Below are 22,261 nucleotides of genomic sequence, written 5' to 3' on the forward strand. Positions count from 1 at the left end.
CTCATGAAGATTGCGCTACACCTCATTCCTAAGGCGTTGCTTTCCCTAGTCAGCTTCCACAGACGTTACTTCTAGTAACACGTTTCCTGACTTTCATGCTTGTTTTTCTACGTTAGTTAGGAAGGGAAAGTAAGCCTTTGTCTTCATTAAATGCATGTTTGGTGGGATTATCACGTGAACTTAAGGCCTGGGACTTGGTTCCTTCATAACTAGATTGGTTGGCTTGCTCGGGAAATAAGGAAATTGGGTTTGTTCTCTCTTAAGCTTACTTACGTAGACTTCAAAGATTATGGGCTTGGATCTTTGGGCTCTAAGTAGCCGAAGGTCTTCCATAATCTTGACTCCGCATAGGCCCAAATAAACTTCTGTAACCATCAACACCACAATTCACTTGGCAAGCCCTGGCCATGCGGCTTGGGCTTACTTTAGCGTGAATAGTGGTTAGCATGACAAAACTCAACGCGATGAATATGCATGGATTCGCATGAGCGTGGCGTGATTTATACAAATGTCTGGTTTAATACCGTAGCTTGGTATGATTGTGAAAATTTTTCTTTCTAAATTTCGTACCTTTGCATGTGTTTGGACTTGGCTTGGAACTTGTATGACAATTAGGCTTCGGGACTTGATTGGGCTTACATGTGACATTTTTAGGCCTCAACACAACCAAAAGGTCCTCAACCCAAAGAAACTTTAATAAAACATAAATGACCAACTTGGTCAAACTAATTGCCACTGGACTGGTGGATTTAAGGGTGAGACATGCTTGAGAATAAGCAAATATATGCATCCAAGTCTTGAAATCAACCACACTCAAACTTGCGGGTCTAAGATGGCACTCAAAGCCTAAGAAACTTCATTCTCTTAATGAAAAGGTCAAGCACTTTGTGAATTAGCATATGAAAACTTATACGCACAAAACCTTGAATATAACGAACATGAGGACACTCATTAACATTGTGGAACCCCAACTCTAAAGAGGAACTAACAACGAACCAACTAGTGTCCAAACCAACATGAATTTGGTGTGCAACAACATCAACGAAGATACCGATTCCAACAAAGTAGACCCAAGAGGACTCAATAACAACCAACACAAAATTAAATATTCACAAATAACCTCACCATGAAGACACTTATCGATGAAAATACTAAGACGAAAAGTAGATATGCAATAATCCATGAGAAGATAAAGGAGGAATGCTAGAAATTGGTGCGAGGGGTTGCCATCGGTCCTAAGCTAGAGTAAGGGCTGACGGTTATTAAATTTGTAGATTTAGGGTTTGGTAAGAGGAAGGGGAGAGAGAGAGAGAGAGAGAGAGGCTTGTTGGGTTTGCACTGGCTTTTTGTAGCTGTGTTTGGAAAAAACCCTAAGAGTCTGTTTGGTACTCTATTTTAGTTCAATTTTTTTTATAACTCAAATACTGTTTTCAATTCCTAACTCAAATATTTGTTTGGTAAGTCTATTTTACAAAACCTGGACTAAAAAATAACTAAAATAAAAACCTAAAATTTGAGATTACTAGCGAATATCATCCAAAGCCCCGACCCCGCTAACATCAAGGCCTACGTTCAAGCTTAATTTGCTCTATGTCTATGAAAAAAATTTGGAAATTAGCAACTCACCGTCATATGTGAAGAATATTGAGTGATGTGTACCTAGGAGGGTTTATTGTATGAAATGATCTTGTTATGACAAGTGTCACAATCCTAGAAGGGTAGTTAGTTAGATGGTTAGCTTAGTCATTAAGCAAACTAGTAAGTATAAATAGTGAGGGGGAGCAGGATTGTAGTATCTTTCGACAGCTAATCAAATATATACTTTCTCTCTATCTTCCTCACAATCCTAGAAGGGTAGTTAGTTAGATGGTTAGCTTAGTCATTAAGCAAACTAGTAAGTATAAATAGTGAGGGGGAGCAGGATTGTAGTATCTTTCGACAGCTAATCAAATATATACTTTCTCTCTATCTTCCTCTCTCTCTCTCTCTCTCTCTCTCTCTCTCTCTCAAATCTCTCTGTAAGCTTTTCTTCTTAGTTTCGAAGCATCCATGGCTGTACTTTCTCAGAGTTGTTATGAAACAAAACCCACTTGAAAACAACAAGATTCATAGTATGACGTGAAATTCAGAGTTACATATCAAGTATCCAAGATCTTGGGTCTTGGTGGTAATGGCGACGCAACTCTTTGAGGTTGGGATGGTTGTTCTGTTTGTGTTGGTAACAAACTAAGTTTTCAACGTTTTAAGATTTAAAATAGTTTCCAGGTTATATGATAAACAAGTTTTTGGGTTGTAATAAAAATTATTATTAAGAGAAGTCCATCCAAGTTGTTTTTAAGAATTATTAAAAAAAAAAAATTAGTTGAATATCAAACAGGCCCTTATATTATAGATGTTATTGATATACTCCTGAATTATGAAAGAAAATTTTAGTTTATAAATAAACCTCAATTTAAATACTAAATGGGAAATGGAATATCAAGATATATGTGTGTGTGTATATATATATATATATATTTTTTTTTTTTTTTCCTACCGAGGCTTGAGGTATCCCACATTGCGAAGGGTGATATTAATTTTCAGTGGGGTCTGAAAAGGCTAAAGACATTTCAACACACCTCTAACCACATTCAAATGATACATGTCATCCAAATGCTCTCAACCAAGGAATCACCTGTATTCTTACCAGCTTCGTGCCTTGAATCCAAAACTAAGGAGCAACCTGACTTGAAAATCTACTACATTTCCATTGGACTGGACCACTTGATGTGGTTACATTAGTTTTTAGTCTTTACTATTTTTATTACTTGTAACCTCCAAATAGAATCCGATGCGTGGCGATTGAAATTTAATTGAAGCACTATTGATGGCCAAATATGCATGTGTGTCCTAGGTGAGTGTTTTAGGTCCACTATATATTGGACCGTTAGATCATATATGGCCAGACTTTGGTTGTGCCTAAGATTGTATTATTAAAGCTCTTGGTGGTTGATATCATCATAAATATGATATACTCTATGACCTGAGATTTAGTTAAGTTTGTGTACTCGTAGCCCTGAGGTGGTAGATAAGATGTTTAACGTACATTAATTAGCTCATTTTTCTAATTGGTGGTTGATTTCATCATAAATATGATCACATTTTCTATATATCTTGGACTAAAAAATTGAATGATGAAGAGACATAAATAAATAGTGTAAGAAGGAATATTAATAAAACGGCCCAAATTAGGATAAGTACTTGTAAAATACGAGTATATTGTCACTGTGACGTCTGATACTAATGAGAGTATTTTTGTTCACTATTATAACTATGGTGTATGCTTATTGTTCACCTTATCAATTGATACATCTCATTCACCTAACTCTAGTTAAATTTCACACTGAATGTTAGTTTTTTAATTTAAAAAAAAATTAACCAAAATTAGGTGAAAGGATACGTGTAAATTAATTAGAAGTATGGTGTGCATACACCATGGTTTATGATAGTGAGCAAAAATGCTCCTATACTAATAGTGCAACAACATATATAAGGTTTTTTTTTTTTTTTTTGGTACATGACGATGTACTGTTGACACCGAATGACTTATTAATTGTGTACCCATATCATATAAATTCTTTTCAAAATAAAATAACTTTTTAAGTGGTTGGTTCTTGAAGGTTTGTTATATTTGTCGGCGGTATATGACCAACCAATTTAGAGTGTTCTTGAATGGAATTTGAACTGCCCTTTCAAATCTATTATTTATCTACTTTTTATGCCGCTGAAATTAATTATACGCATTATGTATAACCTTTTTTTTTCTTTCCAAATTATGTATAACCTAATTTTCTTGATCAGTGAAAACAACTATCCCCAATCTGTTTCTCATCAGTTAAAATATATTTAAAAGAAAATTACCATCAAACGAACAGCTAGTTGATAACTAATAGACTTGGGGATGGGTTTGGCTTATAATAAGCAAATAATAATATGGTTTAAATTTTCTTTTAGCGATAATTGAACATAAAACATCTCACTTACACAAGTGAAAAGAAATATCAGTAGACCGTAGTACTAAGTGATTATGCACAACCAGATTTGAATTTAACAATATATTTACACTGAAGGGGTGAGCAAATTTAGAATAAGTCATGCAATGAATCTGCTATCAATTGTCATAGCAATGTGGTACCGAATTCGTCACGTACTGGTTCGACAGAAAAGAAAAGGGGAGTCTATAATCTTATGTGTCGTTGTCTTTTTGGGTCCTCGGGGGGATCCTGATTCATGAACTTTCTCTATGTTGGCTTGAATTCAGAGTCATCATCCTTGTCATACATTTGCTACCATGCATATATGTTGTCATTTACAACTTTAGTGACATTCACACACACACACACACACACACACACACACACATGCACACATGCATATATAAGAGACATTTAAGGAAAGGGATTCCCATTTATTTTTTAATGGAGATTAGTTGTGGGGTTCCTACCATATCGAACTTTAACGATTTGAACCGTCTATATTTCAAGTTCGATCTCATAGATTATCCTTGTAAAATATTAGCCAAATTGAAAGTATTGGAGACATCTAATTGAATTCAAAGAAATTGATGAACATTTTGTTCCATAACAAACAATGAAATTCATCGTGATAATTAAATAGGCAATGATTTCAGATTAAATTGAATTTTTGCAAGGGTGATCTATGAATCGAGACTTACAAAATAGACAATTTGGGTCATTGAAATTTAACGTGGAGTGAGCTCTACAACTAATTCATATTTTCACAAAAATTTTAAAATTTTACACTAGTCTACAGTAGGGAAAATGAGGAAGAATTTGAACAGAAGACGTACTGAGTTGAAGAAGAATGCCAATACAAGAAGAGTTTGAGTACCTATGAAATGATTGTCGGGTGCTCCTTAATGTCAAATTTCAGTTTAAACTGAGTAGTGAGTACCCACCGGAATAATAAGAGGCCCAAATTACAACCTGAGCTGAAGTCTTGTTAAGACTTTAGATGTCAGGCCCATACTCAACTTTGAACAATGCCACTCTTTTTCTGTCCAGGAAACATAATCTTGATTAAAATGAACAATACGTGGGTGAAACTAGTACTACGTTTGAGTGATATTTCTTATGTCTGACCCATTGTATAGGGTAGCTTTATCTCTCACTTTGTATCGTACAAAGGAGACGATATCAGTTTTGCAAGGTCACAATACACAGATAAAATGTGACTGTTCAATCACCAGGACAACCTAATTAGAGAGTGCCAATGTTTTATACCAAGAAAATTCTTGAAGGAAGAACCTAACGAGAATCAAGGGAGATAAAAGCAAAGAAATAAATTGGAATCCAAAGTTTTTGGTCTGTCTGTCTGCGTATCATGCTCTTCTCAAGTCAATCAGTAACAAAATTTTCGAGCATTCCCTAGTGAAATATCTCAGAGTGGTAACGAATCATAAATTGACATTCAACTGTTGCGAAAGATAAACAGCACATAGAAAAGCGATGATCGTAACATTGCTCAACAGCGAGGAACCATTCCCTTGACCTGCACTACATGGTAAGCTGCTTCCACTGTAGCAACCTTTCTTTTGATGGATCCCTTCACCGCGATTTTCCAGTACAAACGTGGAGTTTGTCTTCCCAGTGCTGAAGAGAACACTCCAGAAGAATGGCCCTTTGTGAACCCGAACCATTCCTACTCCCACCTCGGTATGTGATTTATTTCTCAGAATTGATAAGGCCTTGTTGTCTCGAACAAGAACATGTGCAAAAGCTAGTGAGGGCTCAAGATACTTGGATTGGCAACCCACAATATGGGCAGTTATGGTGCCGAAAGTGGGTAGTTCCACACCACAATTCGGGGCAAAAACTTGGGTGAAGTCCTCTTCAGATGGTTTACAGTTCACGGTGTTGTTGCTAGTGCAGTTTCCCTTGCACAACTCAGCATATTGCAGGGCAATGCACCCGAGTCCAGGACTGTCATTAAGTTTTGGAAGTTTATGAGCTGTTCGATTGTTGTTGATTATCTCAACAAGGTCATTTGCAGGGTTTCCTGAGGGGACAAACCGCACACAATGTCATAAAATGCACAATCACTATCTTCAAAACACGATATACTCTTAACAAACAAGTGCTCCAAAATGATGACCACGTTTTATAAGTTATCCAATTACATTGATTTGATAGTTCAGGAATCATATGCCGGATGGGACAAAGCCACCAACTATGCCACTCTTTCCAACTCTCACCAAGAAGTCGTACAAGTTAATACATTCCGTTCAACTTCAAACTTCAGATTGTAAAGGCAAAGGGCAACGTGATGCTATGGTTCCCAGTGTAAGAAGCAAGGTATGAAACATCACAATAACCAACTGGTGTTCATCAAACGTAGAGGCCGGAATGTTATGTTAATAAATGTGGAAAGGAAATCACAAAGAGTACCCTGATGAACAACGCTAAGACTGAGGCAGATGAATTGGTTTTGACATTGCGGGTTTTGGATGGATTAATGTTTATGCAAATACTCATCGAGGTAAGCTCCTTAAAAATTCAACTATAATTAGCCCTGCATCGATGGCCAAAGTGCACCAAACACTCTAATAATTACTATAATGTTACAATTCAACCGCTTTACTTTCCTGACGTGGGATTCACACTCTCAACACGCCCCCTCGCGTGCAGTTACTCACGCCAAATACGCTGACAATACTTCTCAGACACAATAGTAAAAGTACTGATTAAAAATGTGTTCATCTCTACGACCACCGTTTGAGGTAACTAGTCAACCCTAGCTAGGAAATTTCAGCACAGTTCCTACTTCCTAGCTGTAAAACGTAAAAGCTCAAACGAATTATAATTTTAGAGGAAAGATAAAAAAGAATCTGCAAGCTGAGATTATATAGTAATAGTACCGTGGATTTTGGAGCAAACAAGAGATGCTAGTAGTAGATGACTGAAGATTATGAGGCACCCCCAGCAACAAAGCTGCTTCTTCACCATAATCTCACTTGTGAGAAAAATTTGGGTTTTGCTCTACCAAGAAATAAACTAGGGAAAAGAAGAGAGAGAGAAAGGAAAGTAGGGAATAATATGAAAAGGGTATTGATTATTTTTTCATGAAAAATACGGGAGAGATGTGTTTGGCTAGTGGGAAAATGCGAGTGAGAAAGCAGAGAGATTTTCCAGGAGGAGGATAGGGAAAAAAGTGTGGGGGAGGAAAGTGTTTGAATACTGATGAAGAGTTGCAGAGTTCACGGACAAAAAGATGGGTGGTGGTGGACCCTTGTAGCCGTTGTAGGTTCTGTGGGTGGATTTCTTTTGGTTTAGAAAATGCAGAGGATTTGAAAAGATTGGATGTGGGCAAGTCACATTTTACCACATAAGTTGAGTGCTTGTATGATGATGTGAACTCGAACTCTCTTGGTAATTAATTTAATATCTAATTTAACAAAATATATCGTTTGAAAAAAGAAAAATTGGAATTGGGTGATGGATTAACGAAGGGGACAATGATTGTCTGCCCTCCTTGTTCTCGTGCCCTCCTATGCCTTCCTGTTTGTGTGGTCACGGTTAAGCCACGTCAACATTTTATAGTACTATTCATTTTTGTCTTATTATCTCTATAAAAAAAATGATATAAAATGTTGACGTGGCTTAACCGTGACCACACAAAACATGAGGGCACATAAACAAGGAGGGCAGACAATCCTTGTCCTAACGAAGGGGAGAGAAGGTTTTTGGGCCAATTGTTGCAACACCAAACCATTTGTTAGAAATACGAGAGTCAATGATCGCGTCATCATGTAACCCAATTAGGTGACCACTCGGGTTCGGTCCGACATTATTTTGACCTAACTCGGTGACCGTCGGGTTCATCTAGGTGTCATTTAGACAAACGTGATGGCTGCCAAGCCCAAATCGTTGATGTTGAACTCCCAACATGAAGATTCTCAAATCAATTTGGCAACTGTCGAACATGTTAGTATAACCTCTGAAATTGGATAACAACTTAGATGGACCGATATTAAGCCAAAGTAACATCTCAGTACAACAAGACAATGTCATGTGTTAATCTAATTCCATATGACATTTGTTCTTAAACGGATGTCACTGTAACAATGTACCCAAATTATCTAAGTCCTATCTCTCGAAAGTGACTTCGTGATTGTCAGGTCGGGTCATCGGGTCGGACCACTTTTTGCATTGCGGAACAAAGTTTGATATGCTTCTATAGCCCACAAAAAAGTTAACTAGCCCAGCCCAAGAAAGCATAAACGGGCTTTAAACAGACCGAGAATTCTGCCGGTTCAGTGACTCTCTCCTTATCTCACACCACCAGGCACCAGGGTTTAAGATATCTCCGCCACTTCTCCAACCCCAGCATTTCTTCATTGTCTGTGCAGCTCCTCGAAAACCCCTTTACCTTTGTTAGAGCTCTGCCATGGCTTCCACTTTCGTCACACTACCAACCCCTTTTCTGTACACACCCAACACTGCTTCTCTGTCCAACAGCCAGAAGCTACTCCCAGGTGTGTTGAATTTACCTCATTTCCAAACCCTTTTCTTAGTTTCTCGTATCTCTGTTAAATTTCTCTACTTTTTAAATTTTATTTATTTATGAAATGTTGTTAATTTTGATGAATTGTGAAATGGGTTTCGCTCTCAGGTCTGCGAAGGAAGTGTTTGAGAGTCAACGCAATTGCCACGAAATGGGAACCCACCAAGGTTTGTTGGGGTTCTGCACATTTTAATGTTTGATGTCTTCTTTTATTTTGGCGACGAATTGCATTATCGGAGTTTTTGATTTTTGTGGTGGTGATTTGTGGGTGGCAGGTGGTTCCACAAGCTGATAGAGTGCTTATTCGTCTCGAGGTGCTCCCTCAGGTATGCTGGTTTTTGGTCTTACCATTGTGTTTGGAAGTCTGGAGTGGCAACTTTATGCAATTATCTTTTATTAGTCAGATTCCGAAACATCTGTGTCAATGGCTATTTAGTTGAGTATTTGAGCTTTTTGAAGATCCGTGACATTATCAAATGGCTTAATTTACTGCTACCAATTGCATTCCTATGACAGTTGTGAAGACCCGTAATATTGTCAAATGGCTTAATCATTTCCTTTTAAATATAAATATGTATGTTTTTGTTGGTTCATTTCATGTTTATGTGGTGGAGATCACCCTAAAAAAAACTAAGAAAATGATTATATTTGTATATCATCTCTACAGTGTCCTCCCACTTATCATATCATTGTGATATTATACCATGATGCATTCAATAACACATTATGTTAAATAGTGTAGATATAATCGATCCTATGTTATCATGGTTGTTGTATGTTATCCTTGTGTATGTACTATGTAGAAATTTTCTATGAAGTTAAGCTATTGTATGAGGGCCTGTGAAATGGGAAGAGTGTCATTGGAGGAAACTTGACAGTGGAATGGTACCTGGTCATAGGGTTTTATATAATTCATTGGGAATACAGTGCGATAGCAGTAGAATTTTGAATGATTTTTCATGGCTTGAAGACATATTTATGGTATAATTCTTCTTTGCGGTCTCGTAGGTCTTCTTTCTAACTTTAATGAACAGATTTTCAGTTAAGCAATAGCTTTTTATGGGACAGCATCACCTAACTAGGTCCCCTGTCTTAATTTTATATTCTGGCAGGATATGTCTCGGATTGTATTAGGTTGATTCATACTAATGACACTTGAGCTGAGTGTATTCTTTTTTACGTGTGATGTTCAAATTCAAGTAGTTTGATAATAGGTGTCAAACTTGACCGAGGATCTTGAGATCGACCAGGAGTAAACCTTCAGTAGGGTTGCAAAGTGCAAACCATACTAACAATCTTGAACTCGATCAGGTTTAAAAGCCAAGTTCGCATTAGAGGCATTGTAATTAGATATAACCTTTGGAGTTTAAGGGTTGGTTGTAGGGTTTAGGTATAGTCTTCTATATCCAAGTTCGCATGAGATGCTTTCAAAATGAAAATGGTTTGTATTTTTGGTTAGCATTTAATATGTTTGTCTCATAGAATACCTCAAAACAGATTTCATGAACAGATTTCATGTTAATTGCTGGCATTTAGTTGCTTTGAAAGCAGGTGGTTTTAAAACGGACTTAATTGTTTACTTTTCCTTTGTAGTTATTATATCAAATGGAAAAATATATTTGTAGTTGTGTACATACCTTGTCTACTAGAGGACACTAGCTTACGATAAATTGCCCTATGCCGCAGAAATCAGCTGGAGGAGTTTTGCTGCCCAAGTCAGCTGTTAAATTTGAACGCTATCTTATGGGAGAAGTATGCCTACACTTTCTTTTTTGCATGGTTCTTGTTCTTTATTTTGAAATAAGTAGTTGAATCTCAGGATAATTTAACAAGCATTGTTATTCTCAGATTCTTTCTGTTGGTGCTGACGTTGGGGAAGTGAAGGCTGGAAAGAAGGTGAGTAATTATAAGGTTCCCAAATAATGATAACAATTTTCTGTTGGTTCTGACCAACTGAAGTTTTCTGTTGTTTAGAAGTACTGAGTTAGGTGCTTAACATGTCATCATAACGGAAATGCTTATTCATTTTGCAGGTTCTTTTTTCAGACATAAATGCATATGAGGTAAATAGAGTAAGTTCATGTTGAGTTATTCCACTTATCTTTTGGTTTTCCTGTGACTTTATTCCATGACAATGACGACACTGTTAACCTAATCCCGGCCGTCTAGCATTATTAGTGGTTTTCAATTTCCCGCTCCCCCTCCACACCTATGTTGCCGGGCCACCTTTCTTCCATTAGTTTTCTAGGTAAAGCTCAAGTGTCTTTAGTTTCTAGTTCTTTACATGCACAATTTTAGTGTTGAGCACAGCTGACAGAAAATTGCCACACCTTGCTGTGTAAGCCAATAACTGCCGACTGTAAAATATGGAACGGAGTAGAGACGTAATATATTCGTTGTAAACTGAAGTCTGTTGTGGAAATGTTCTGCTGTGATCCATGTAATGGCTGCATATTGATGCTTACACAACGAATTGACATTGTCTTCAAAATTTTGTTTCAGGTGGATTTGGGAGTAGATGGGAGGCATTGCTTCTGCAAAGAGAGTGAATTATTGGCCGTAGTCGAATAAAGTTTCAGCTCCGAATAGGTACAATGGTTTACATGATTGTTTCATGAGACTTTTCGTTGTCAGGATGTTTTTCCTTGTAGTGTCTCTCAATTCCCAAAACTATATATTCAACTCAAATTTGTAGACAACACTTTTTTGCATTAATTTATGTCATTTGATACTCTTCAATTTATTCGCTCCGATGACCGAAAATTGATAGGAGTGTGCTAAAGGTAAAAAGAGGTGTGTGGATAGCACTATCCGTATTTAACCTCCTTTGTGAAATGCAAGCTATGATAATCCGAACATAATGATGCAAAAATGACGTAGAGGGCATGTCGTAAAGATGGAGGCCGTATCGTAAGGATGGTGGGGAAGGAACGATTTGTGTACATTGGTTATTGTTTGTTTATAAAAGTAAGCTCCCGATTTTTCTGATGAATTTTCATCTAACTTTTAATTTACCTCCTAAACTTTTTAAATTGAAAAATCAAGGACTTAAAAACTATTTTTTTTAGCTGATTTCCCCCCCTATTGGTAGTTCTTTTTATAGATTTCATCTAAATTAACGATAACTCTATGTACACACCATGCTACTCTCTTTTGAGAACAAAAAGGTCACTTCGTTAGACCTTTGTATACAAAATTTATAGAATCACATAGATACAGGTCAACATTTAAAAAATTTAGGGTTTTTCAATTATTTTAAAGAATGAAACGATCAAATAGCTCTCACATGTTGTGCACGTATTTTCATTTAACAGAAATTTAGATGCAATGAATGAAAAACTAATGGTAGGAGAAAATTAGCCAAAAAAATTAGTTGAAGTCCTTGATTTTTCAATTTAAAAGTTTACGTGGTAAATTGAAAGTTAGGTGAAAGTTCAAAAGGAGATCGGCAATTTACTCTCGTTTATAAACACATTTGCACAAATTCCGTTACATAAAAAACCATGAAGGAAAAGGTCGTAACTTAGCTGAAGCAGATTGTTTCATGGGGTCAATCTACATATCTTCCCCTTGGTTTTGTCTAAGAGAGTAAGTGACCAGCCAGCTCCCAAGAAGGTTTGAGAGTCTACGTTGGAGAACGAATGGCCCTAATGTGGGGTTGCAATGATCTTGGCGTGTCAAAGGTTTTAGAGAGACGTATAGCATATAATTTTCTAACTTAGGAAGTTGGGAGGGACTAGATACAGAGTCATGCTCGACAAATGCAAAGCATACCCATCTCAATTGAATTTTCCACCCACCAACAAATAATTAAAAGTTGGGAAGTTGAATGTTCCTCGGATCGTTTTTACTCACCACAAGAAAATATGTTGTACGTTCACTATATACTTAATTATTTAATACGTGTTCTTTTACGTGACTCTGGTTTACTTTCACATTAAATATTAGTTTTTTAATTTAAAAAAAAAATTAACCAAAGTTACGTGAAACGACACGTGATAGATAATTAGGTTTTGGGTGAGCATACATTATAGTTTATGATTATAAGCAAAAATGATCTCATATTCCTCCTCCTTTTCGCATCGTACGAAGTCAGTGCATTTTCCAAACTAATTCATTTTCAAAGAAAGTATAAGAGGGATTAACTGTTTTTTTTTCTTCCATTCTAAATTCACATCAGCTTATATAACAAATAGAGAAGTTGGCTAAAATTAAGGATCATAAATCATATCCCAATTTCTTAATTGGTTGAATTAAAGATCAATAACATATTGTTTGTATTGTGATGACATAAATATCAACAGTATCACCAGCAAATATCAGCAATAGAGGTTTGAAAATGGCGTGATTGGATTATTAATTCCCGTGGTGATAGGGTAGTTGGAAGAGTAGTCATTGTGGTAAAAAAAAATTAAGATTTAAGCCCTTGTGATGAAGTCTGTTTAGATTTATGGCCAAAATTGAAAATTTTGTCAACTCTTCCTTAATTATTAGCACGTGAGCCACACATATTAGGCTAAAATGGAACTCTAAGTTAATTGTGAGCACGTGATGCTTAAATGTGAGACTAACTTTATATTTTTAGTCTCATATGTTAGTCTCATGTGCTAATAATTAACGAAGAGTTGACGACATTTTCAATTTTGAGCTTAAATCCTAAAAGATTTCACCACCAAGGTTTAAATTCTAATTTTTTACCACATGGGTTATTTTCCAATTACTCTATCATCACGGAACTAGTAATCAATTAAGCCTTTGAAATATGATATTTTCGACTAACTTCTCTAACATATATTCTACTTACGAATAAAAAGTAATTATGACCATACGATATGATCAAAGTAGTGAATGTACCACTTGGAAGTTAAAATGAAACCACTTGGAAGTTAAAATGAATGTGTACTACATTTGAATTTTTTTTTATCAGAACGAAATTCTAATTAATCTATCTAAACTATGGAGGATCGAAATTCAAACTTGAGGCCAATTAGTTATTTCAAAGACTAATAAAAACCAAAGTTAATTAAAAAGAAGCAAAAACCCCCATATCAGCCTTAATTTATTTTTTTCATTATTTCCAACGAAGAAGTACAATATGAAAACAAAACTAATTTTTGATCCCAAAAGTCCTTATTCATTTGTGCATGCATTTGTAGAACTTTGAATAAACCAGCTCGTACTCAAAGTTATGTATTCTCCATGCCTGCTGCTGCTTATAAATTGCGCTCTCCCCTCATATCTCTAGCCACCAAATTAAGTTCGCACAAACTGATACCATGAAGCTTTACAGGTTCTTTCCAACTGTGTTTTTCTCACATTTTTGTATGCATGCTCTTGTTATTCACTCCTGCCTTGGTTTGAGACTGAGGGGAAACGAGACAGATCGACTGGCCTTGCTAGAGTTCAAGGCTAGCATAACCAATGACCCTTTTGGAGTCATGACTTCGTGGAACGAAACCATCCACTTCTGCCATTGGTATGGAGTTTCATGCGGTCGTCGTCACCAGAGGGTCACGAGGTTGGACCTGCGGTCCTCGAAACTTTCGGGCTCTATATCACCCCATGTCGGAAACTTGAGTTTCTTGAGACGGATTCATCTCCACAACAACAGCTTCAGCAATCAAATACCTCCAGATTTTGGCCGTCTGCGCAGATTGCAACATTTACTATTGCAGAATAATTCACTGAGTGGTGAAATACCCTCCAACCTATCCAGGTGCTCTCAACTCCTAAGATTGTCTCTTAATTTTAATGTTCTCGTAGGAAACATTCCTAAGGAGCTTGGCACCTTGTCCAAGCTAACAGATTTTGCATTTCATGACAACCAGCTCACAGGAAATTTTCCCAACTCCTTTTCCAACATATCATCACTTGAACTTATTTCTGCAGCTGCTAACAATTTATATGGGAGCATTCCTGATATATTTGGCCAAATGACCAATCTTACGTTCCTTTCTTTCGACGCAAATGACCTGTCCGGAACGATCCCCCCCTCAATCTTCAATCTCTCTTCTATCACAACCTTTGCCGTGACACTCAACAAAATCCAGGGGACTTTGCCCTCAAACTTAGGTATTGCCTTTCCAAGCCTCGAACATTTTTCTGTTGGCAACAACCAATTTAGCGGACCTATTCCTGTGTCAATTTCTAACGCTTCAAATCTGTTTCATCTTGCAATGGAAAGAAACAAACTACATGGAAAAGTCCCTTCGTTAGAAAATTTACGTAGGCTTGGGTGGATAGTTCTTGCTGATAACAATCTTGGAAGTGGGGGAGTTGGCGATTTGAGCTTTCTTTGCGATTTGACTAATGCCACCGGTTTAGAAATGGTAGCAATTCATTTTAACAATTTCGGGGGTGCCTTGCCTCAATGTATAGCCAACTTATCTTCTTCTATTTTACAAATCGGCATGAGTGAAAATAAATTAGTAGGAAGTATACCGAACGGGTTTGGAAATTTGGTTAAGTTGGAGACCCTTTGGCTGTCTGGGAACCGACTTTCAGGTCACATTCCGCCAGATGTTGGAAGGCTTCATAACTTGTATCAACTAAATATGAGTTTGAACTCTCTTTCAGGGAATGTTCCATCCTCTTTTGGAAATTTAAGTAGATTACATAAATTATATTTACATGAAAACAACCTTCAAGGCAAGATCCCTTTGAGTACTTTGGCAGAGTGAAAATTTGAGGGTGTTATCTCTTGGTGCTAACAATTTCAGTGGTGTCATGTCCCCTGAAGTCGTCGGTCGTCTGTCATCTTCATTGTCTGTATTGGATTTATCTGAAAACCATTTGACTGGATTCCTACCAAAAGAAATAGGACATTTCCCAAATCTGGAGGCCTTTGATATCTCAAATAACATGTTCTTTGGTGAAATTCCTCCAAATCTTGGGAGTTGTATTAAATTAGAGTTTCTAGACATGGAGGGGAACTTCATCCAAGGGGATATTCCATCTTCTTTGGGTTCACTAAGAGGTTTAATAGGGCTATATCTATCTCACAACAACTTGTCAGGCATGATTCCAGAATTCTTGGAGCGGTTTGAATTTATGCAATCTTTGGACCTCTCCTATAATAATTTTGAGGGCATGCTACCAATGAAAGGGATTTTCAGTAATGCAAGTGCCATATCAGTTGAAGGAAATAGTAAACTTTGCGGTGGAATACCTGACTTGCATTTGCCAGAATGCAAGTTACAACGTTCCAAGAAGGGAGGATTGAGTCTAACCGTCAAATGGGTAATCTCTCTTATTTTTGGTCTTCTTGGAATCACGTTTGCCATCGTGTTTTGGTACCTTTGTAGCGTAAGGAGAGAAAGAAAGGAGCACACTTCAAGTGATTCAGAAGAATTTCTCAGGCTATCTTACCGAAGTCTTCTAAATGCAACAAATGGATTCTCCATTTCCAACTTGATTGGTGTGGGAAGTTTTGGGTCTGTTTATAAAGGAGTACTCGAACAAGGTGAAACAGTTGCCATCAAGGTAATCAATCTCGTTCGTCGTGGCGCTTCCAAAAGTTTCATTGCTGAGTGTGAAGCTTTGAGAAATATCAGACACCGTAATCTTATGAAGGTACTCTCTGTATGTTCGGGGATTGACTATCGTGGTTGTGAGTTCAAGGCCTTAGTATATGAGTTTATGGTTAATGGGAGCTTAGAGGAATGGTTGCATCCAACTGAAGCAATTGGTGAAAACATTGAGAGACCAAGGAGCTTGAATTTTTCTCAAAGGTTGAGTATTGCAATTAACTCCGCCGTGTAAGTTTATCTTACATTGCCGGTCCCAAGCCTATCAACTTTACACGGGACACACAAAAGAAGTACTTTGATCCTATTAGACGGGGAAGGGTGAAGAAGCTAGGACAGAAGGGTAGAGTTCAAGAGAGCAAAATGCGTTTAGGAACGTGGAATATAGGAACCTTGACGGGAAAATCTATGGAAGTAGTAGAAGTTATGGTGAGGAGAAGGATAAATATTATGTGCCTACAAGAAACTAAGTGGGTTGGTCGTAAGGCAAAGGATCTAGAAAACTCAGGGTTTAAACTATGGTATTCGGGCACAAATAGAACGAGAAACGGTGTTGGCATCATCGTGGACAAGACCTTGACACAAGATGTTGTAGATGTCAAGAGGGTAGGAGATAGAATCATGGCAATCAAGATTGTAATAGGACAAGAACTTATCAATGTGATTAGTGCGTACGCACCTCAAGTAGGGTTGGATACGAGTTCGAAGGAGAAATTTTGGGAAGACCTTGGAGACTTGGTGCAAGGAATTGCTCAGATGGAGAAGTTATTTATAGGAGGAGATTTAAATGGACACGTGGGCAGGGAGACAGGCAATTATGGAGGTTTTCATGGTGGCCATGGTTTTGGGGAGAGAAACGAGGATGGGGAAGCTATCTTGGATTTTGCAATGGCATATGATCTCTTCTTAGCCAACACCTTCTTTAAGAAGAGAGAAGAACATGTGATCACCTACAAGAGTGGGTCGTCAAAAACACAAATAGATTTTCTTCTAATGAGGAAAGGGGATCGTATAACTTGTAAGGATTGCAAAGTTATACCAGGAGAGAGCGTGACTAATCAACATCGCTTGTTGGTGATGGATGTACATATCAAAAGAGTGAGAAAAAAGAACAAGACTTGGAAGTGCCCAAGGACTAGATGGTGGAATCTAAAAGAAGAAAAACAAGCCATTTTCAAAGAGAAAGTAATCACCCAGTGTGTGTGGGATAGAGAGGGGGAAGCTAACCAAATGTGGGATTCCATGGCTAGTTGTATCCGAAAAGTAGCAAAAGAGGTATTAGGAGAGTCCAAGGGCTTTGCCCCACACCAAAAGGAATCTTGGTGGTGGAATGAGGAGGTACAAGCAAAGGTGAAGGCTAAGAAGGAATGTTGTAAATCCTTATACAAGGATAGGACCGATGAAAATGGTGAAAGGTATAGAAAAGCGAAGCAAGAGGCGAAGAAAGCTGTGAGAGAAGCTAAGTTAGCGGCTTATGACGATATGTATAAGCGACTAGATACCAAAGAAGGAGAGTTGGATATCTATAAACTAGCTAGAGCAAGGGAAAAGAAGACAAAGGACCTAAACCAAGTGAGGTGCATCAAGGATGAGGATGGAAAAGTTCTTGCTACAGAGAACGCGGTTAAAGACAGATGGAAAGGTTATTTTCATAATCTTTTCAATGAAGGACATGAAAGGAGTGCTTCTTTAGGGGAGTTGAGTAACTCAGAAGAGTGTAGAAACTACTCTTTTTATCGTAGAATCCGGAAGGAAGAAGTGGGTGTAGCTTTGAAGAAGATGAAGCATAGAAAAGCAGTAGGCCCAGACGATATACCAATCGAAGTGTGGAAAGTTTTGGGAGAGACAGGTATAACATGGCTCACTGACCTTTTCAATAGGATTTTGAAAACGAAGAAGATGCCGAATGAGTGGCGAATGAGCACTTTGGTGCCTATCTACAAGAATAAGGGCGATGTACAAAATTGCATGAACTATAGGGGAATTAAGCTAATGAGTCATACAATGAAGCTCTGGGAGAGAGTCATTGAGCATAGATTGAGGCAAGAGACACGGGTTTCGGACAACCAATTCGGGTTCATGCCAGGGCGCTCAACCATGGAGGCAATCTATCTCTTACGAAGATTGATGGAAAGATATAGAGATGGGAAAAAGGATTTACACATGGTCTTTATAGATTTGGAAAAAGCGTATGATAGGGTCCCAAGAGACATTCTTTGGAGGATTTTAGAGAAGAAAGGAGTACGAGTAGCATATATCCAAGCTATACAGGATATGTATGAAGGAGCAAAGACTGCCGTAAGAACTCATGAAGGACAAACCGAAAGCTTCCCCATAACTGTAGGATTACATCAAGGCTCATCCTTAAGTCCTTACCTTTTTGCGTTGGTAATGGATGAGTTAACAGGACATATTCAAGGTGATATTCCTTGGTGTATGCTTTTCGCAGACGATATAGTGTTGATAGATGAAACTCAGGAAGGGGTAAATGCAAAGCTTAACCTTTGGAGAGAAGTGTTGGAATCTAAAGGTCTTCGCCTAAGCCGATCAAAGACAGAATATATGGAGTGCAAGTTCAGTGCAAATGGAGGCCAAAACGAGTTAGGGGTGAGGATCGGAGATCAAGAAATACCAAAGAGCGACCGTTTTCGTTACCTAGGATCTATCTTGCAAAAGAACGGAGAATTAGATGGAGATCTCAACCATAGAATACAAGCTGGATGGATGAAGTGAAAGAGTGCATCCGGCGTGTTGTGTGACCGCCGTATGCCACTGAAGCTCAAGGGAAAATTTTATAGGACGGCAATAAGGCCGGCGATGCTGTATGGCACAGAATGTTGGGCGGTGAAGCATCAACACGTACACAAAATGGGTGTAGCGGAGATGAGGATGCTTCGTTGGATGTGTGGGCACACGAGAAAGGATAAGATTAGGAATGAGGATATCCGGGGTAAAGTAGGAGTAGCCGAAATTGAAGGAAAGATGAGAGAAAATCGGTTACGGTGGTTTGGACATGTGCAAAGAAGGCCTACTGACGCTCCGATTAGAAGATGCGACTATGGGACAGAGGTTCAGGGCCGAAGGAGCAGAGGAAGACCTAGGAAAACTTTGGAAGAGACCCTAAGAAAAGACTTAGAGTACTTGGATCTAACGGAGGACATGACACAGGATAGAACACAATGGCGTTCTAAGATTCATATAGCCGATCCCACTCAGTGACTTGGATTTTCCAAGTCTCCAACCGAGAAGTTTTCCTCACTCGGGAAATTAAGGGAACACTACCTCAACCTATATGCTCCACTCACAAAGCTTCAACATACAAGCTTCAACAAAAGAAAATTCAAAGAACTTAGCGAAGAAGGCTTTGGTGTATTTAACACAATACGTTGAAATGAAGGAAAGCTTATTTATTGATATCCCCGATAAGTTACAAATATGTACATATACTTGAGTCAAAATAAACAAACAAGAGGGAGCCTTCACAAAGGTTGCTTAGGAGAAGTCTCAGCAGTTGGTAGAGCCCCAGAAAGAGAAGGCACCGGAGGGGGATCATTCGGAGCCTCAGTACTGGACAAAACCCTAGAAGGAGGAGGCATAAGAGATTGATCATTTGGAGCTTCATTACGCGGTACAGCCCCAGAAAGGCAATAAATGCCTTTGGAACAAACCAACAAATCTCTGATGATCAAGTAAAACCTGACCATCAGATTCCTTCATCTGGTCAAGCTTCCTCTTCATGTTTGTAGCATAGTCATGTGTGAGCCGGTGCAACTGTTTATTCTCATGCTTGAGCCCTCTAATCTCCTGTTTGAGACTCATCACTTCAGCCGCCAATGATTCAACTTGGCGGGTTCGAGCAAATAGGCGTTGGGCCATATTAGACACAGAACCTGCACACTGAACACTGAGAGCCAGAGAATCCTTAACAGACAACTCATCAGACCGTTTGGAAAGTAGTCTGTTATCTTTGGGAGTGAGAAGGTTCCTGGCCACTACCGCAGCGGTCATATCATTCTTCATCACGGAATCCCCAACGGTAAGAGGACCAGTAGGGGAGACGAAGGATGGGCGCCATATGTTGTCTGGAGAAGGCGGGGCTGCCTCTTCAACAAGGTTCAAGTCAAAACGACGGTCGGAGGGGCCAGACATTTTCAAAGGTGTTGAAGAGAGAAGAGGTCGGACAAATCAAGATCTTAGAAGTGCAAGAATGGAGCTTCTACTGGTGGATATTCAAGTGTGCTTTGGAACTTAATGTCAGCCCCTATAAAAATCTGCACTCGACGAAGCTTCAGAAATCGAAGAGGCGCCTGCTCAGAAATCGAAGAGGCGTTTGCTTTCTCAAAAGCTGGGCTGCTCAGAGACCACGGGGGTCGATCTCAGAAATCGAAGAGGTGTTTGCTTTCTCAAAAGCTGGCCTGCTCAAAGACCACAAAGGCCGATCTCAGAAATCGAAGAGGCTTGCTTTCTCAAAAGCTGGGCTGCTCAGAGACCACGAGGGCCGATTTCAGAAATCGAAGAGGCACCTACTTTTCCAGCCTTGTCAGCACCTGTCACACGCACACTCAGCTTTGCGGAAATTATGGGCATTCTGTCGAAGATTTCTGGCGAAGTAGAAAGCACATTAATCGTACTGTTCAATCACCCACTTCTCACACGCAACAGTAGCTCATGGGTACCACAGATAACTTTACCAAAGTTCTCTGACAAAGTTGAGACACGTGAAACTTGCAGCTCCCACTACATCGCTCTGACCAAGAAGGGTAAAAGAATTGCAAAGAAACAACACTAACAAAGTTTAGACACATAAATTTTGAAGGTCTAGCTACCATATTATTACCCACAAGGGTAAAGGAACAGTACCACTGCTGGATAATTGGAAAGTCCCGGTGTGTCAACCTCTGTGCTTCGTGGCAAGGTAGACTAGCAAACATGCCCAACCTTTACTCACATTCGAGAAAACACTCCTAACAAGATTGCTTGCTCCAAAATCGAAGAGGCACCGCCCTCCGAATCTCGAGAGCCAGACTCCCAACATGATTACTTTCTCAAAAATCGAAGAGAGGGTAAAGGAACAGTACCACTGTTGGATAATTGGAAAGTCCCTGTGTGTCAACCTTTGTGCTTCGTGGCAAGGTAGACTAGCAAACATGCCCAACCTTTACTCACATTCGAGAAAACACTCCCAACAAGATTGCTTGCTCCAAAATCGAAGAGGCACCGCCCTCCGAATCTCGAGAGCTAGACTCCCAACATGATTACTTTCTCAAAATCGAAGAGAGGGTAAAGGAACAGTACCACTGCTGGATAATTGGAAAGTCCCTGTGTGTCAACCTCTGTGCTTCGTGGCAAGGTAGACTAGCAAACATGCCCAACCTTTACTCACATTCGAGAAAACACTCCCAACAAGATTGCTTGCTCCAAAATCGAAGAAGCACGGCCCTCCGAATCTCGAGAGCCAGACTCCCAACATGATTACTTTCTCAAAAATCGAAGAGACACCGCTCTCCGAATCTCGAGAGCCAGACCCCCAGCAGGATTGCTTTCTCAAAAATCGAAGAGGCATCGTTCTCCGAATCTCGAGAGCCAGACCCCCGACAGGTCTGTAATCTTCACACGCAACATCAGCTTTCCAGATACCACAAACCACTTTTTCAAAGTGCTCTGACAGAGTTAAAACATGTGAAGTTGGCAGCTCCCACTACCGTGCTATAACCAAGCAGGGTAAAGGAATAGCATTATTACTTGATGTTAGGGAGACTCCTATATATGTCGACTTCCATCCCTAACGGACAGGCAGACCTGCAAAAATGCTCAACCCTTTCTCTTATCTGAGAGGGCACTCCCAACAAAGCCTTTCGAAATATTCAGCTTTCTTTCCCCCCGATAATACTTCTGTAAACAAGCTATACTAGAGCAAGAATATCTCATATCATCAGGGTTAAAAGCAAGAGTATCCCATATCATGCTTTTTCCCTGTCTTTTCCTTTGGCCTTGTTCTTACCTGCAAGACAAGGAGAAAGAGAGCAATCAGTCAGCACTTGGAATCAAGCTTCCAGCCAGGAACTGACTGCCTGGAACCCCTTACCTGATTACTTACCTGGCATTGCTCTCGAGTACTCATCTTCAACATCTTATGCTTCCAGGGAAGATACCGCATCTGCCTGAGGAACAGA

The 22,261-nt window shown here is 39.0% G+C and overlaps 3 protein-coding genes across 4 annotated transcripts; 2 read left to right on the forward strand and 1 right to left on the reverse strand.

Annotated features, from left to right (window-relative positions):
- Nucleotides 1-5,326: 5,326 nt before the first annotated feature.
- Nucleotides 5,327-7,362, reverse strand: LOC103406763 (uncharacterized). Its single transcript, XM_008345759.4, has 2 exons — nt 6,917-7,362; nt 5,327-6,057 (listed from the first exon to the last, which is right to left on the reverse strand). Exons 1-2 carry the CDS (start codon nt 7,002-7,004, stop codon nt 5,456-5,458), a joined length of 690 nt encoding a protein of 229 aa, XP_008343981.2. The 5' UTR covers nt 7,005-7,362; the 3' UTR covers nt 5,327-5,455.
- Nucleotides 7,363-8,252: 890 nt separating this feature from the next.
- On the forward strand, nt 8,253-11,301 carry LOC103406773 (10 kDa chaperonin 1, chloroplastic-like). Of its 2 annotated transcripts, none has more exons than XM_008345774.4 (7): nt 8,253-8,533; nt 8,671-8,729; nt 8,838-8,888; nt 10,249-10,314; nt 10,411-10,458; nt 10,596-10,625; nt 11,065-11,301. In XM_008345774.4, exons 1-7 carry the CDS (start codon nt 8,446-8,448, stop codon nt 11,131-11,133), a joined length of 411 nt encoding a protein of 136 aa, XP_008343996.2. In that variant the 5' UTR covers nt 8,253-8,445; the 3' UTR covers nt 11,134-11,301. The 2 variants fall into 2 exon arrangements, with proteins under 2 accessions (XP_008343996.2, XP_008343989.2); XM_008345767.4 differs by having other exon boundaries at nt 8,278-8,533; nt 10,596-10,634.
- Nucleotides 11,302-13,838: 2,537 nt separating this feature from the next.
- Nucleotides 13,839-16,323, forward strand: LOC103407083 (probable LRR receptor-like serine/threonine-protein kinase At3g47570). The gene is made up of 2 exons (XM_029098837.1): nt 13,839-15,103; nt 15,282-16,323. The coding sequence occupies exons 1-2, from the start codon at nt 13,839-13,841 to the stop codon at nt 16,321-16,323; spliced, it is 2,307 nt and encodes a 768-aa protein (XP_028954670.1).
- Nucleotides 16,324-22,261: the final 5,938 nt, after the last annotated feature.

The sequence above is a fragment of the Malus domestica genome, chromosome 02, assembly GCF_042453785.1.
Source record: "Malus domestica chromosome 02, GDT2T_hap1".
Taxonomy (NCBI): Eukaryota; Viridiplantae; Streptophyta; class Magnoliopsida; order Rosales; family Rosaceae; genus Malus; species Malus domestica.

Bases quoted from the DNA above. Each gene is read 5' to 3' on its own strand.
- LOC103406763 (XM_008345759.4), bottom strand. From the start codon at position 7,004: ATGGTGAAGAAGCAGCTTTGTTGCTGGGGGTGCCTCATAATCTTCAGT. The intron at 6,058-6,916 runs GTACTATTACTA...TTGTCCCCTCAG, and splicing joins TGTTTGCTCCAAAATCCACG to GAAACCCTGCAAATGACCTT.
- LOC103406773 (XM_008345767.4), top strand. From the start codon at position 8,446: ATGGCTTCCACTTTCGTCACACTACCAACCCCTTTTCTGTACACACCC. The intron at 8,730-8,837 runs GTTTGTTGGGGT...TGTGGGTGGCAG, and splicing joins CGAAATGGGAACCCACCAAG to GTGGTTCCACAAGCTGATAG. The intron at 10,315-10,410 runs GTATGCCTACAC...TGTTATTCTCAG, and splicing joins AACGCTATCTTATGGGAGAA to ATTCTTTCTGTTGGTGCTGA.
- LOC103407083 (XM_029098837.1), top strand. From the start codon at position 13,839: ATGAAGCTTTACAGGTTCTTTCCAACTGTGTTTTTCTCACATTTTTGT. The intron at 15,104-15,281 runs GTATCAACTAAA...TAACAATTTCAG, and splicing joins GTTGGAAGGCTTCATAACTT to TGGTGTCATGTCCCCTGAAG.